At 46.4% G+C, this 16627-nt stretch overlaps 1 protein-coding gene across 1 annotated transcript in view; it reads left to right on the top strand.

Annotated features, from left to right (window-relative positions):
• glu (structural maintenance of chromosomes 4-like protein gluon) overlaps nucleotides 1–16627 on the top strand; it is an 88062-nt gene that overhangs the window by 21313 nt on the left and 50122 nt on the right. The window contains exons 6-7 of the mRNA XM_037425586.2: nucleotides 5198–5325; nucleotides 7822–7962. Coding sequence (XP_037281483.2) covers nucleotides 5198–5325; nucleotides 7822–7962 — 269 coding nt within the window. The remainder of the gene's footprint in view (nucleotides 1–5197; nucleotides 5326–7821; nucleotides 7963–16627) is intronic.

Below are 16627 nucleotides of genomic sequence, written 5' to 3'. Positions count from 1 at the left end.
ATAAAAGATAAGAATCTCTCCCCGGTGCACGTTTTTTATACAGGGTCTAGGGGGTATGAGGTTTGATGGCAGGTACGGCGAGTTTCTTTATGGTAGCTGGCTTCCCACCGTCGTCCACATAGCCGATACTCGCCAGTGAGGAAACGCGTTCTTAGTGATAAAACAAAGGTTTATTTATATTATGAGAAAGTTGAAACTGTACAGAAATTCAGTTCAGATTCCGCTCTTATTTACAAAATGTCTTCGGCTTTTATAGCCCTGTTACGTTTGGCCCGCCAATTCGTCTGGGCAGACGCCATTGTGCGTAAGCCGGTCTACTGGGGAGGCTCTCAACTCCATCAGTGCCTAGTCTGCCAGGCGCTGTCGAAGATTTAGGCAATTAAGATGCATGTTTAGCATTGCCTTGGTTTTAGAGATTTACTTTGGTTAGGTGTGTGTTAGTATGCTAGCGCTCTTTGGATGAAAGTAAGACGTCATGCTAGAGCGCACAGCAAAGTCATGTGCGTTCTTTAAAAACATGGGCTGACATGAAGCTACATTCAACAAATGAGCGTGTAGTATGAGAGGTTTATTCCCTTCATTTTGTTGTTTTTGTGATTGCTTAGGGATCATATGATCACTTGAGCTGAGGGCATTGCGTTCACCAAATTTTGAGGCTAGAGATACATTTCTAGGATTTATAAGACGCAGTTTGATCTGTTGCGAGTGAGTTTTCATTGGTGTCAGGGTGTCCTGCAAGTAGGTACTCACGACTATGCCTTAAATGTATGTATTGAGAGAATGAAGAATGTGCACAAGTACTTTGTCTATAGGATCTGGCAGCATTTGTATGAAAACCATGTATTTGTGTTTTATTGAGTTAGTGAGAAGTTAACAGATGTTAGTTGCAACATAGTGGTGCGGATGGTTGTAGGTTAGCTTTGAAAGAATGTGATTACGGTTATATGGGGCCAAATTGTATTTGCCTTTGTGTGCTTTTCTCGCACGGCAATTTGTTCCATCTTTGGTAGGCATCTCCACGTCTATGATTGTTGTAACTTTGGCAGCACCAAATTGTCTCAAAATTTTAACATACAGGTTTTTCTTTTGTTTGTGTTTCTTGAGAAGCCTGGAGGGTTTTAAGCGGGTTTAATGTGCTTGACTGCAGCATGGTATTATGTTGTGTGGTTAGCCTTGCTGTTGTCGATCATTGTCAGCTGGTTTGGGAGTCGGTTACGAGTTCGCAGCTGGAGAGTCAAAAGCAGGCCATCGTCCTCGTCACCAGCCATTCTCTTCGTGCCCAACGATTGGGAGTGCTGGCCAGCCGAGATTTTCCGGGCGACGGAGGAGCTGTTACGTTTGGCCCGGCGATTCGTCTGGGCAGACGCCATTGTGCGTAAGCCGGTCTACTGGGGAGGCTCTCAACTCCATCGGCGCCCAGTCTTCCAGACGCTGTCGAAGATTTCGGCAATTATTCAGACCATGTGGCAAGCAAAGGCGAGTTCCAGACTTTCAAATGCGGCGACTCATCTGGCGACGGGGAAAGCTGTTGTGACCGGCGCCAGAGCTGACGGGGGAGCGGCGCTCTTTTAATCCTCAATCAAGTCGCCGACCGGCCGGCTGCCTATGCTCGTCAGGCATTGTCCCTGCTAGCCGGAGGATGAGACGTCGTGTCGCCACGACGCCGTAAACCGTTCCAGAGAGGACAACAAAGGCAGCATCTTCCTTGGAAGAGATCGTGGTGGCCGCCGCAAATCACCCCGCTAATTGAGCGAACAGATCGGCGGACCCTTTGATGTATGCTGTCAGGATCTTGGGACCTCTCGACTAGCGGCACACACACGACGAGGAAGAGCCCTGCTGGCGCCACCTTGCAGTGCAGTGATCACGGCTCAATATTGGACGTGCTGTGGGCCGTGCATGCTCGTCTCCCTCACCTGTTGTGTGTGTGTGGTTGGTGTTCCACTCGGAGAGGAAGAGCCCGACAGGGCTTAAAACGACACCGCAAAGTGCTGGACGTCGCTCTGAATCATGTAACGGTTTAACCACCTTGCTCGTGCGTTTATTTTCTTCACCCGATGTTACGCCACGCTACCACAAGAGACCGGGTAGACCCCCATTCGCAACAACTGGTGGCAGCGGTGGGATGCCATCACCAACCTCCTCCTGCAACTTTAACAGCCCGTAGATTCCTTATACGGCAGTCCTAAGAAGGCGGGGACCACTGTTGCCACAAATCAGGTAACGTTATGCCTCGGTGATCCACCCACCAGAAAGGGTGCAGATATTGGACCACTCAGCTGACGAGGAATACAGGCGCAAATGTCCAATGGGTAGCACGAGCGCACCACACAACGACGCACCCGGCCCACGCCTTGAAGACTTCGCAGGACGAGGGGGTAGAGTCCGGTGGAGAGGTAAAGCCGAGCTCCTCTGGGGAGAAGGTGGCCGCTGCCACGAACATCAACAGCTGTCGTTCTGCTGCAGTGTACCAGAAGTTTCTCGAACACGGCAGTCCAAGTGTTCGTTTCCTGAGAACGGCTGCTGCGACGCCTTCCCACGCTTCCGAACTGCCAGTGATTTGCGACGACCTCGCGTAGGCGACAATAGCCGAGTCGAGAGGTTGACTTCATGGGAACTGCAACAGTGCTGCCGTCTCACACTGTTCAACCCGGCTTAACAAAAGGGTTGTTCGCGAAGCTTTCGTCGAGTTGATCGTAAGTCAACCACAGCAAACTGCCTGGCCCACCTGCAGGACAGCATCGTGCTTTTCGCTTCTGACCGGGCCCCGATATCGGGCTGGAAGCCTTCTCGGAGACCGGCTCACGCACAATGGCATCTGTTGAGACGAACTGCTGGGCCAAACATAACAAGGGGTCAAGTGTAGTTTCTTTGCTGCATCAATACGAGAATATCTCCTGCCGTGGAAACGAAATCAACAAAGGTATTAACTAAAAATAAAATTCACAAAACCTACGTGGCTCCGCTTTGCATGCAGAAATGTTCCCGATTCCAATGCTAAAAAAAATTTGTTATAAAGATATATTCCTAACACTATATTTATTGCAAGACTATTCTTAGCTTCATTATAATCAATATTTAGTTATATCTGGGTTCATTATACAGTTAAACCTGCTTGTAACGAACCTCTATATTACAAAGTTTGGATATTACGAATTTTTTCTATTCCCCGCCGTTGCTCCATAGAAGCACATGTATTTGCGACCCCTATGGAACAAAGAAACAGGGAGACATCCTTGATATAACAAATTTTTGCCACCGACTACCTAGAAATTTTGACCCGGATTTTGTCATTTTACCATGAGCGTGCACCTTCCACTGTTGTCACGCCGTTGACAAAGCGCGAAGTGACAGCGGCAACTCCCAGGTGAAAACAAACCGAGCGCTCAATCGCGCGTGCGGGTGTGCGCGAGGTTGGCACACGGCTCTGCACCCCTCAAGATGGCGTTGCCGCTGTTCTTGCAGCCTGAGGCTCATGCGCGGATGGGCCCTCCCTTTAAACCAAAAACAGAAAAAGAAAACCACATTTGCGTTGGCAGTGTCACTCTTCGATTGCTGCAGAAGTCTGAACTCCACTGTAAGTGACACAGCTGATGCCACTTTGCGTTGTTTCACTTTTAGTTAACGTCAAATATATGGGGGCCGCGCTGAATACTGAGACAGCTATACCGAGTAGTTTTCTGCGATATCCGTGTCGTTCGCTCTTCGTTTTTGACGCCGTGCGCGCATGCATGGTTTCACTGCGCGCACTTGGAGTGGCCTCCGAGAACATTCAGCTTTTTGTTTGTTTGTTTTTTCCCCTCCCTTTTCTTTCTTTATTTTTTTTAAAATGGGGACAACTATTCAGGAACTGTCAGATTAGGCCTTCATGGAAGCTCTCCAAGACCATGGTGACAACGATGGGTCTTTGGAGGTCTACTCCTCACGCGCCTTACCGTCTTGTGCCACATTGCGAGTTCGTGAGTAGCCAGTTAGCTCTAGCAACATGATGGTGCGTTCAATGCAATGCAGTGAATACGATAGGAAGAAATTGTAATGGCATAAGAAGTAAGGCTGCCAGCCAACAAAACCCTGGTATAAATAAACAAATACGGTTACTCCAGGGAGAAGTGCTCTCCAGGGAGAAATGCTCCTCGCAGTAAATGTGGACTGATGCTTGACTGGGTAGCACGCGCATCAGCCATCATGACTGCACCCCTCTCCCCCTGCGTTTTTTTTATTAGTGCGTTCAAGGCGGGTGATCTTTTTATGTTTCAGTATTCGACGGCAATTATAACTCGCTGGGGATATTATTATATGCTCCCTCCAGGAGATGGAGATGGGCCGGCTAATTTGATCTCTGCTTCAGCAGCACTCGCGCGCTTTCAGCCACTCGTTAAAGTTACAATGCTAGGGGGCATGTTATCAATTTAGACTTGTTACGGAACATGGCGCTGACGGCAACAGCTTGTTGAGAGTGTTTACATAAGTGTATATTTTGCTATCCCAATAATAACGCAGTTTTTACTGCTAAACAAGTGTTTGGGTGAGCTCTGTCTTCAGTTCTCTTTTTGTTAAACTTGTGCATTATTCTTAGAATCTTCGTACCGAACCTGCATTTAACGAAATCCTCTTTATAACGAATTTTTTCGCCCCGCCACGGTGGTCTAGTGGCTAAGGTACTCGGCTGCTGACCGCAGCAGGTCGTGGGATCAAATCCCGGCTGTGGCGGCTGCATTTCCGATGGAGGCGGAAATGGTGTAGGCCTGTGTACTCAGATTTGGGTGCACGTTAAAGAACCCCAGGTGGTCGAAATTTCCGGAGCCCTCCACTACGGCGTCTCTCATAATCATATGGTGGTTTTGGGACGTTAAACCCCACAAATCCATCATCATCAACAAATTTTTTCGGGAATTTGTCGATTTTCGTATATCCAGTTTCACTGCATCAAGATTTGAGGGTACTTCCAAAGGTTAGCGAAACACGAGGAGTTCACTCAGACTCACTGATAAAGTATATTTTGCCTTTCGGACTCGCTCGTATTCACCAAGCTTTTCCTCAACCGTACTCACTCGGACTCGTATTCACCAATACTCACAAAAATTTTTCTCAGATGCACTCACTCAGACTTGCGGCTCTATCCGAGTCGCAGTGAGTCGACTCGCGATTGACTTGGCCGACCTATGCTACATAGCTTTTTTCATGCTTGCATTGGCAGCTCAATCGCGTCAAGTTGGTGGAAAAGGACATGGAGGAGCTGAAGGGGGCACGCGACGAGGCCGTCGAGTTCTTGAAGAGCGAAAACGAGATCGCCGTCATTGAGAACCAGCTATTCCAGTTATACAGGTTGGTATTGGGTGCATTTTTCTTGTATTATGAACACGACAACGTACAGTGCAGGTGATTCATGCATGAGCTAGCGCACGGTTTATTAAGTTCAAGATTTTATTCGCACAGAAGCAGTCACATATCGTTGAAAAATGATGGTATATCTTTGCAGGCAAAAAATATTGGCAACAATGTTTTTTTTGATTAGAGACTAGTCCGGCAAGGTAATGTTGCGGTTAAGTAAGGTGCATGGCTGCTGACCCAAAGGCTGCGGGCTCGTTCCTGGCCGCGGTATTTGCATGGAGCTGAAATGGCAGAGCCCCGTGTTCTGTGTAATGTCAGTGCACGTTAAAAAGGTAAGACGTCAAAGAACACCAACTGCTCAATGAATCCGGAGCCCCCATTGCGGCATTTATCAAAGTCATATCGATGTTTTGGGACATAAAGCTCCAGATATTATTATTATTATCATCATCATCATCATAATTACTCGCATAATGATTGCACTCGCACAATAAGCACACCCACAATATCAGTCGTCAAAATTTAGATTTTCTTTCCTCGCTTAATAAACGCACCCCCTCCATTCATTGACCGCAGTCCCGCTAACCAACACCTGGCGCTTCCTTGTCCTAGGATCTCTTCCGTTTTATATTATTACGCCTACCCCCCTCGGCCACTTCGGTTTGCTCCCTCCACCCCTTCGCCCTTTGCCGCGCGCCGTATTGTTTTTCTTTCTATTTGTGCGCGGCACGTCCCCTGTCTCATTTAGTTATCTATACGCCACAGCGGCGTTCACGACGGTGCGAGTATAGAGATATCGCAGCTCACAAGTTCACAGCGAGCAAAGGTCACGAAACTGCTCGCGCCAACTGATGGTCGCTTTCTGCAATTACGAAACATCAAGGTCCAACCACATGCACGCGATTTTCGAGCGACGACGACAGGATTTACTGTTGCCATGGCTGTCGCGAAAGGCCATTTATCGCCATTGGTCGCCATCATGTTGCATTTTTCTGCAAAACTACAAAAAAAATCGCTTGCTGTGATAAGATCGTGACTATTTCCGTGAGGTTTTTTTTTTCCCCTCCCATCCCTCCCTGCTTAGCTTCCAGAGCTTTCGTCGGGACGAGAGAAGAGAGAATGCGATTGCACTGTGATAAATATTTGCAACTCCGCTCTTACTGGACGGATTTTAAAACTTTTTGCTGGATTGAATTTGTGAGGCTATACACTTTTCTAGTGAATGAATTCCATGGTTACTCAAAAAAGTGTTTGAGGGCCTCTAACTTTTTTTTGCATTAGTACTGCATTTATTGCTCACCTCGAAAGTTTCTTTTTTTTTTTTTGCATTAGTACTGCATTTATTGCTCACCTCGAAAAAGTTTTCATAAAATTTGCCCCGCGTAATAAACGCAATCCCAACTTTGCTCCGATATTTCAAGAAAAAAAAAGTGAGCTCTTTACTTGAGTAAATACTGTATTATTATTATTATTATTGCCACGTTCCATTTCCCAAGTTTTTGTTATCGTCCCAAAACACCACACGATTCTCAGCGCAAACCGCGCCTGCAGTTTTCGAGAAGGTTCCGGACTGTAGTAGATCATTTCGATAAGATCATGCCCACTGTGCAAACGGTACAGATTGTTCTGGAACCTACGCCACCGCCAGCGATAACGCTAACATTCGACGGCAAGAGTATAAATGCTGACGTGCTTCGCCGCTTGTCAATTGTTGATCGAAGGCCGACGCTCCGTTCGCCGCGATCAGTCCGAGACTGCTATCTGTGCGAGACTGCTGCTGTAATTGGACCTTCTTTTTACCGGGCACAGGTTCGCCCAAATAAACAGTTAAATCCCAACACGAAGTCTCCTTTCTTCGGCCACTTCACGACCGCGTGACATTATTATTATTATTAGAGACTAGTAGTGCATGTAGGTACTCAAAGGCACCAATGATTGATCACTGGTGATGTAAAGCCATTTGCAATGCATGTTTTTTTTTAGGTTTTTGGTAAAAACCATAGTGCTGATGCACATTCGTCATTGCTTTTAAACATCTTAGAGTATCAAGCTTGGGAGATCCTATAGAAAAAAGGAAAAGAACAGGTTAATTTTTAGCAGAACTATTAATTTTAAATAGCTTCGATAAATTGAAAACCCAAAGTTAATGCATATGCAGATGTAGCTGTCATTAGCCAACAAAGTCTTTTCAGGGTTTAAAACTGTCAATCATCATGCGGTTTGCTTGTTTTAGAAGATTTACAGATGGCACGAAATGCAACAACAGTGTAGTGTATATCATTTAACAACTATTAGAAAGGAAATGGCTTCTGTAAGTTTACCGAAAGCATTGCTTGGTCTTTCGTGACCAGCAAACCTTTAAGGTCTTTCTTTTTGATGTCTGTGTGCGTTCTAGTCTCTCGTCTGTAGTATGTGTGTGTGCTACCTGTCCTGAGTCAAATGGAAATGGGGAACACAGTCTCAGGTTAAACTTCCTTGTCACCACTGCAGACGGAATGAGAAAATCCACGAAGCCGAAGCCGAGAAGCAAGTCAAAGAAACCCAGGAGCAGATGGCTGAGCTGAAGAAAGAGCTCGATGCGCAGCAGCAGGCTCAGAAGGAGCAACAGGCCGAGCTCAAGAAGGCCCTCAAGTAAGGATCGTTAATGTGGAAATGGAAAGCAGTTGAAACCGAGTTAGGGAGCATTAACAAAATTGATTGTTGGGCTCAACGGCTTTCTAAGCTCTAAGTGTTGGGTGCACAAACGACAAACACGGAGAAAAGCACCAGTCTGTTTTGTAGTTTTTCCCTGTGTTCTTATTTGTGCTCTACTCTCGTTAGGCATTAGATTAGAGCAAGGGTTCCCGATCTTGTCCAACCTAAATGCCGACCTAATGTTGCTGTGTGTTTGTACTTTTTCTCTGTGTTCTTCGTATATGCTCTTTACTCTCATTAGTGATTACAGCAAAGTTCTCCGATTCACCTCAGTTAGTGGGTCGTAGTCGCGAATTTAGTGCTTCGCAAGGGTTGGGACAGAGAGGCAAGGGTGATGAGGAAAGGGTGGGGTTCGAACTAAGTGCCAAACTAATGTTGCCGTTTGCATGAAGGCATTTCTCGTATCTTGTATATGGGTCATTCCTGGAAGGGATTTGATGTTGGGTTTCGAGAAACATCGATACTGATCTCTAGGATGACTGAAACCTGGATGCCGATCCTGTAATAAAGCTTTTTTTTTTAACACATAGTGGCCTCATAGGGTGCCTTATGTATAAAAAGGGCTTGACATTAGTGATATCTCTTTATCTACCATAAAAACCAAAATATAGGGGGTATTTTATTCTTTTATTGCGTTATCAATTATATGGACACACTTTGCTGGATTTCGACGTGGACGTCGGCGTCCATGTCATGCACCGTATATGTATATGTATCTATATATATGAAAAGGCAAGACAGAAAAAAATCCCAGAAAAACAGAGTCCAGCAGTGAAATCGAACGTGGGACCTCCGCGTCGTAAATGCGAGGCGTTAACTACTGAGCCGCCGAGAAATACCTCCAACGTTCGAACGACAAGCTATTCATATCTACCATGTACCGCTGTTGGTGGGCACCTCAGGGGGAACTATCGTGTTTCCAGCATTATCAGCAAGATGGCGCAGTGAGCGCGCGGCGGCTCTTATTTCACATGTACTTTGGCCTACGTAGAGAATAAAGGGGTGTACGCTTGATCGCGCGCCCTGATCTTGCAGTGGGGAGAATCGTACGTCTTGGCTAGCCTTTGGGTTTCGTCGGAACGATTCTGCTGTAGTTACCGGGCACACAAAGGTCACTGCAATCGTTGCACAGCCTCCGTTTGCGATAAGGGCGCGCTTTTCAGACACAGCAAAGTAACAACTGAGACGCTTATTCGCGTTCATCTGTACCTGTGAGTACGTTTCGTGTGTCATTTCTGCATGAGAAACACAGAGCACGTTTCAATCTGCTTGCCACTCTGTGCGTGGCCTTCCAATTTGTTGCTATCGCGTTCATTGCTTCGCCTTTGCGGCAAAGCTGCGACTTTTTTTTCAGTAAACAGCCATAAAACGTTGACCCTTTGGTCTTATATACCAGTAATTGGCAGACAAACCTTGAAAGTCTGTCCACTATGGACAACTCAGGCAAACCGCCTACATCACATCGCCATAGCAATCATTGGCATTGATTTATTTACTTCCAGCTTCCACCATGGGCGGTTTCATTGTGTTGTTGTCCTATGAACCAATTTGGTCTCCGAGCTACTTCTTTTTTTTTTTTCTATCTGTGGCCAGCGACTGTTCACTTTAGCAGTTAAGAAAACAGGGATCAAGTTCGCAAAGGCACGAATAAGTCCGGTCTAAAATGCGTGAGATATGTATTAGGATGCTTGCAGACATGAATGCGAGAGGGAGCTGTGAGTCACAAACAATAACTGAAAGTTTATCTTTGAATCACCAGTATTCTCGCTGCTCTAATTTTAACAAATACCCTTCCTTGATTGCTTCATGCGATGCTGGCAGCTCGGATTACAGCGAAATATGTGGCTATGACCAGCGGGCAATATCGAGTGTACCATGGAAGCATTCACTATTGGTTGGCTCTGAAGGATCACGTGACGACACATAGCAATCAGAAGAAAACGATTATTGTGCCAGATAGCATCATATCTAGAGTGGAAGAGGAAGGTTTCAAAGTTTACCTGGGAGCATTGTGATTACTACTGATCATCTCAAAGTGCGTCCAAATTTAAGGGGCCCTTTATCGCTTTAAAACATTGGTGCTGACTGCATATCTCGTAGCGGCACTCGCCAGAACTACTGCGAACGGAAATCATGCCGAAAGGTTGCCGCCATATGATGGGAAAAATGTAACGTTAAATGTGATCGCGGCATTGCATCAAAATAGGGATTACTATTGGATTTATTTTTCACTCAAAGTGACAAAGAATAAAGCTCTCCTACTTTTCCAGCTTGAAAACTGCAAAGCTAGTCGAAGAATGCGCCGGACGCCATGTGGTGGAGGAAACGCGCCGGTGATGCTCCGGGCGCTGTTATTTGAAGAAACTAAAAGAAAAAAATTCAAGAGCGTTGATATATATACGCCATTGCAAAAAGAAAGATCAGTAAAGCTACAAAACATTAAAGAAGCATTCGCGAGCTCCTTCGTTTCGCATGTGTCGTTTCCTCTTCAAGTACCACATTGTTTGTTACCATCGCAACTGCGTCCTTAATGCGCTGGACGTAACGGGCAATATGTCATGCGAGCTTTCTGTACAGTAGGGCTTTGAGTTATATCGTTGAGCAGCCTTTCGACGTCAGAGGGCAAGGAAAACATAGTGAGATGAGCCCGCCAAAATCGAGTTAGGGGTAAGCATCCATTGCATTCTACGTTATTTTCATATCTGTACCCTGAATAACTTTGCACTGCGTGGCCCTATCGCTGCCGTTCTTGCGCTACTTATCTCTTAAGACGTCAGTGTAAGTCACCAGTTACAGAAACATGTGAAACTGTGAAGTCGTGAAGATGGTTGGAGGGCCCCTTTAAAGGGGCCCTGCAACACTGTTTGAGCGTGGTCAGAAAACACTGCCGGTCGGTAGTAGAGGCTTCCGAGAACGCGCGAGCCAAATGTTAGAGAGTAGCACGCAGCCTGAAATTCTCAATAAATGATCAAAGTCAGCTAAAAATTGCTTTGTCTTTCCTTGATAAATCATGGAATATGCCTAAAAATCAAACGCAGATGACCCATCTATCAGCTATTGGCTGATTTGAACATGGCACGCTCGGTTGTCACAGAAATCGCCGCGAGAGGCTGTCACTTGATTACGCGTGCACGCGCGATTGCACTAAATACCCTTGTATTCGATGAAAAAAAAAAAAAAACAGCATATCCACAGAGTGAATGATGATGTGTGGGTTCGCTCTGGAGGATTTCATTGCTAAACTGTGAACCATCAACAAATATCGCCCTCTACATCATCAAAAACGTAAGAAACTCAGTATATATTTATACAAGAAATTTTACTGTTCGTAAGTGGTAGCTATATATGTCGCTTCTATTCCACCTTCATTATAACGGCTTTATGGGATCGACAATGGGGTGTAACGGGATGTTTGCGAGGACGTAGCGGAAGTAGTGGGCAGTTGGCAAAGGTGGAACTATAGGTGGTCACGTAAAAACAAGGGATGGACACAGTGGAAAAAACTATGGTTCTTTAATGCACACCTGGATACGAGTACATGACTACCTTTCATTTTATATTAGCTACTTCTCAACAGTATTGGCTTATGGCCGCTGCAGTGATGGGGTGTAGTGGGATGTTTGCAATGTGGCTACATACACCAACGGAGGAAAGACAGACCCACATTCTAAGGAGCTTCACCCTAAAAAATTGCTCAATGTCACGAGGCGACCGTGATGTTTTTCGTTTGCTCCTCTCATCTCTTACTGCTTAGCTTCCAGCGCTTTCGTCGAGACGAGAGAAGAGAGAATGCGATTGTATGTGACAAATCTTTGCAACTCCGCTCATAATGGACGGATTCTTAAAATTTTCGCGGCTTTAAATTTGGGAGGCAATACGCTTTTCCAGTGAATTAATTCCAAGGTTACCCAAAAAAGTGTTTCAGGGTCTTTTTAAGGCTATGAAGATGGTTGTGACGTTTTTAAGAAGGCAAGCCCATCTTTTTGCTGTCTGCCATGTAGAACTTATTTATAAACACTATGCTTGTGCGAATTTTCAAATGCATCGAATATTCAAACGAATAATGTACTATACGAATTCACTTCACATTTAAATTATTGAAAATTTTGAATTATTCGAGACAAGTGATAAATGCATATTAGTGCACTTGTAACACCTTGTAAAGGGGCTTTCACTGCAGAGTAGGGGTGCTAACCCGTGAAAGCATTTATTCATGTATATGTTAGTTTGCATGTAACTTTTTGTAAGAGCGGTTTCACTGCAATGAAGTGGTGCTTAGCCGTCAAAACTTGTATGCAGGAAAAATATGCACTGCCGAGAAACCCCACTTTAAAATGAAATGAAGATATTACCCTCAGATCAGTGCAATTTTTTTAGTTTCTTATGCCGTCCTATATGCTTCAAGTATAGCAAGTTTTAAGATGTAACTTATTTTACAGGCTATCACTTGCAATCTACCAAAAGTCAAAGCCTGCTTCTATTTAAAGTTGTTCTCACTTTCTTTGATGCAAAAAAATAGAATTTGAAGAGGCTTTTTAAAACATTTGTGGTATAAAAAAATATTGTGCAGGTTAGTTTGGTGGTGTCAAATTACCACTTTTTCTTTATAATATGCAATATACAGTCCAACCCACTTATAACGATCCCAGATATAGTGAACTGTCAGTTATAATGACCATATTACAGTGCACTTACGATTTTCCTGTGCTACCCTTTGAAACTGAGTCCACATACAGCGAACATTTTTCAGAACCTCCTACTTTTGCAACGAATAGTGCCGACATGGATGTGGTGAAAAAAAGTGCATGTGACATATGCGCTGACATGTGTCCCACTACAGTTTACTTTTGACAAAGACATTGTAGACTATGGCGAGTCCCGCACGCAGATTTCGGACGCCGCGAGCAAGGTTGCGCACTTTCTAGGCGTTTCTTAATTGGCAAAACAGTAGTGAGAGGGGGAAAAAAATGAAATTGGGGCAACATGAAGACCTGCAGCCAGCTTTCGCACCGCGAACTTTTCTGACGCCGTCTACAGCCACCGAAGATTAATTAACAACGCCTTCGAACGAGAAAAGTCGCAAGTTTCCCGCCCCTGATGAGCGATAACATTTTATCCCATAAAAGTTCACTGCGTCGCTCTGCCCTCCAACACCACAATGCGCCACAAAATGTTTTCCGCCTTTCAGTAACGGCGGAGACTAGTTGATATATATATATATATATATATATATATATATATATATATATATATATATATATATATATATATATTGTTCGATGTGGGAAGGAAGATGTTGCAGGTGATGGCATCCGGATGGAGGAACTGAACGCTGACAAGAGGATACGAGAAACATAACAGAGGCTTATGACATTATTTACACACATATACAGAAAAGCAAGGGATAGTGGTTTCACCAACTACGAGCGTGGTGGTTGAACGTTACATAGTTCAGAGCCCGATGTCCAGCACTCTGCCGCGTCGTTTTATGCCCTGTCGGGCTCCTCCTCTCAGAGTAGAACACCCATCACGCACACACAGGTGAGGGAGGCGAGCATGCAAGGTCCACGTGAACACTGCACAATGGGTGGCGCCAGCAGGGCTCTTCCGCGTCGTGTGTGTGCCGCCACTCGAGAGTTCCCATGATCCTGGCAGCATACTTCAAAGGGTCCGCCGATTTTGTTCGCTCAATTAGCGGGGTGATCTGCGGTGGCCGTTGGTCTCCTCCAGGAAGGTGCTGTCTCTGTTGGCCTTTCTCGAATGGTTAGCGGCGTCTTGGCGACACGACGTCTCGCCCTCCGGCTAGCACGTACAATGCCTGACGAGCATAGGCAGTCGGCCGGTCGGCTTGGTGATTTGGGATCAAAAGGGAGCGCCGCTCCTCTGTCAGCTCCGGCGCCGGCCACGCCAGCCCTCCTGTCGCCCGACGAGTCGATGAGACCATCAGTCACGCTGCTGCTCGAAGGGACGACCAAAGGGTCTGCACTTGAAAGACGGGACTCGCCTCTGCCCGCCGCCTGGTCTGGATAATCACTCAAATACATGACAGCGTCTGGGCGCCGAAGGGATTGAGAGACGAATCCCCAGGCCAAACCTAACAGCTCCTCCGCCGCCCGGAAAATCTCGGCTGGCCAGCGCTCCCAACCGCTGGGCACGAAGAGAATGGGTGGTGACGAGGACGATGGCCTGGCTTTTCTCTCTCCAGCTGCGAACTCGAAACCAACTCCCAATCCAGCTCATAATGACTGACAACAGCAAGGCGAACCACACAACACAATACCATGCTGCAGTCAAGCACATTGGACCCGCTTACAACCCTCCAGGCTTCTCGAAACACAAACAAAAGAGAAACCTGTACGCTAAAATTTTGAAACAATTTTGTGCCGCCAAAGTTACAACAATCATGGATGTGGAGATGCTTACTAAATATGGAACAAATTGCCGTGCGAGAAAAGCACACAAAGGCAAATACAATTTGGCCCCATAAACGAGAATCACTCTTTCACAACTAGCTTTCTCCAACCATCCGCACTACTGAGTTGTAACTAACATCTGTTAATCTATCATTAACTTTAATGAAACATCACTATCTACAATGGTTTTCGCACAAATGCAGCCTGAACCCAACTCAAGGTAACTGTGAGCATTATTCATTCTCTTAATTACACACTTAACGTAGTCATGAGTGCCTACTTGGGGGACATCCTGACACCAACGAAAACTCACTCACAACAGATCAAACTGCGTCTTATCAATCCTATAAAGGTATCTAATCTCAAAATTTGGTGAACGCAGTGCTTTCAGCTCAAGTGATCATATATGATCCCTAAGTGATCACAAAAACAACAAAACCAAGTAAACTGGGTGTGCTAACACGCTCATTTGCTGGATGTAGTTTCATGTCAGCCCATGTTTTTAAAGAACGCACATGACTTTGCTGTGCGCTCTAGCACGACATCATACTATCATCCAAAGAACACTAGCACACCAACACGCACCAACCATAGGCGATATCTCTCTCACCTAGGTATCCTTAAACCCTCATCTGAACGCACACGCGGCGGTCGCGGCCTTGCCGGATTGCGAGGACGCCCGAGGCAACAACGTGCACGTGCTACCCGCTGAACGGCAGCGTTACGCCTCATTTGCGATTTCGGCCGACCTGTGTCAATCCTGCGGAGGGAACCCGAGCAATGCAAGGCAGAGAGTGACGGTGTCCTATTTGGTCTAGCCGAGCGGTGTTTAGCTATTGTGGTCTTTCTTCTAGGACCACGTTGACACTCCCCTCCGTGAAAAGCCCTAAATCTCCACCGCGCATACCGTCGCGTGGACTTGCGCCCTGGCCTACCGCTTCGCCGCTGGCGTTTTGCTGCACGACACAAAGGCCTCTCGCCGATAACCCACTCTTCCGTCGTTCACCAGGCTTATTGCTACTTCTTTCATGCCTTCGCTTTGTCGCTCGCGTACGCTTACCTCTTTTACGGCGACGTTTGCGACTGACCTGTCCCGCACTGCCTTGAAATGTGTCGCGGGTTGAGTCGTCGGCAGTATTACAGTTCAAAGGCAACCCATAAGACTTGCTCTTTCCCCGTGATTGCATTCCCGCTTTCTTTTTACTTTTCGTCCGGCGGCTCGGACGCCTGCAACGCAGTTTTGACGCTGCTGCAAAGCTCTTATTTTCTACGCTGACAGGTTTTGTGCCTTCTTTTACACGCGTAGTACCTTCTGTCTCTCTCGCGGCCTTCCGACGTCTCCTGCGTCTGTGCCGCTTCCTGCGACTCGTCTCTGAGCCTACTGCTCGCAGCTCAAGGTGGCTAACACTCTCACTACACCCGTCAGCTGTCGACGCCGCTCCGTCTAGATGATTTTCGAAAAAACCACCTATTTCACACTCTAGATCGGCGGACAGCTTGACGCTCTTAGGAACAGTGCAGCTGCTTTCCTTCAAACACTCTCGCTCGCATTGCTGAGAGCTGTCTGCGACTGCACTGATATCCCCGCTACCTACTTTCGCTGCTTCTGAGCTTTCTTCGGTGTCCTTGCGTACTTCCACACTGTTTGCAAGATCCACCGTTGCGACAAACACAGTTGAGGTCTGTACCAGCTTTTCTACAGCTATCTTGGCTGTTTCGCTAACAGTTAACTGGCACAGCACCTCGTCGCACTCGCTCTGACCTTTAGTGGCCTCTCTCATTAGAGTAGCATCTTTCGCAGCTCTCGCAATTGGTTCATCTTCGAACCTGCTGCGCTCTTCACACGTGCTCGCCTTCTCTAAAGTTCTGGGCTGCACCTCACTTATTAGATCCTTGCACTTCTCGTGCGCTACTGTTGCGGATGGCTGAATCTTCCACCGCCTTGCCTCGACTTTTTCTTCCGACAGTTCAATCCCTAGGCTGAGTGCCCGCTCCCGCTCGTCACCTCGCTCCCGTTTTTCTATCTCCCATTTTCGCTCACTATCTACTTTGGTGCTATAAGAGACACGCGGACCTCTCTCAGGCTTGGTTTTACTACCAGCACAATGTCGCGCGATCTTCACGGGAGCGTTCGTGAGCTTGTACTCTACTCGCTTTCTGTCAACTCTGATGCCGAAGCACCGCAGTAA

Source organism: Rhipicephalus microplus, chromosome 5 (assembly GCF_043290135.1).
Source record: "Rhipicephalus microplus isolate Deutch F79 chromosome 5, USDA_Rmic, whole genome shotgun sequence".
NCBI classification, from domain to species: domain Eukaryota; kingdom Metazoa; phylum Arthropoda; class Arachnida; order Ixodida; family Ixodidae; genus Rhipicephalus; species Rhipicephalus microplus.
The sequence above is the reverse complement of the archived record's forward strand: the minus strand, read 5'-3'. Positions and strand labels throughout refer to the sequence as shown.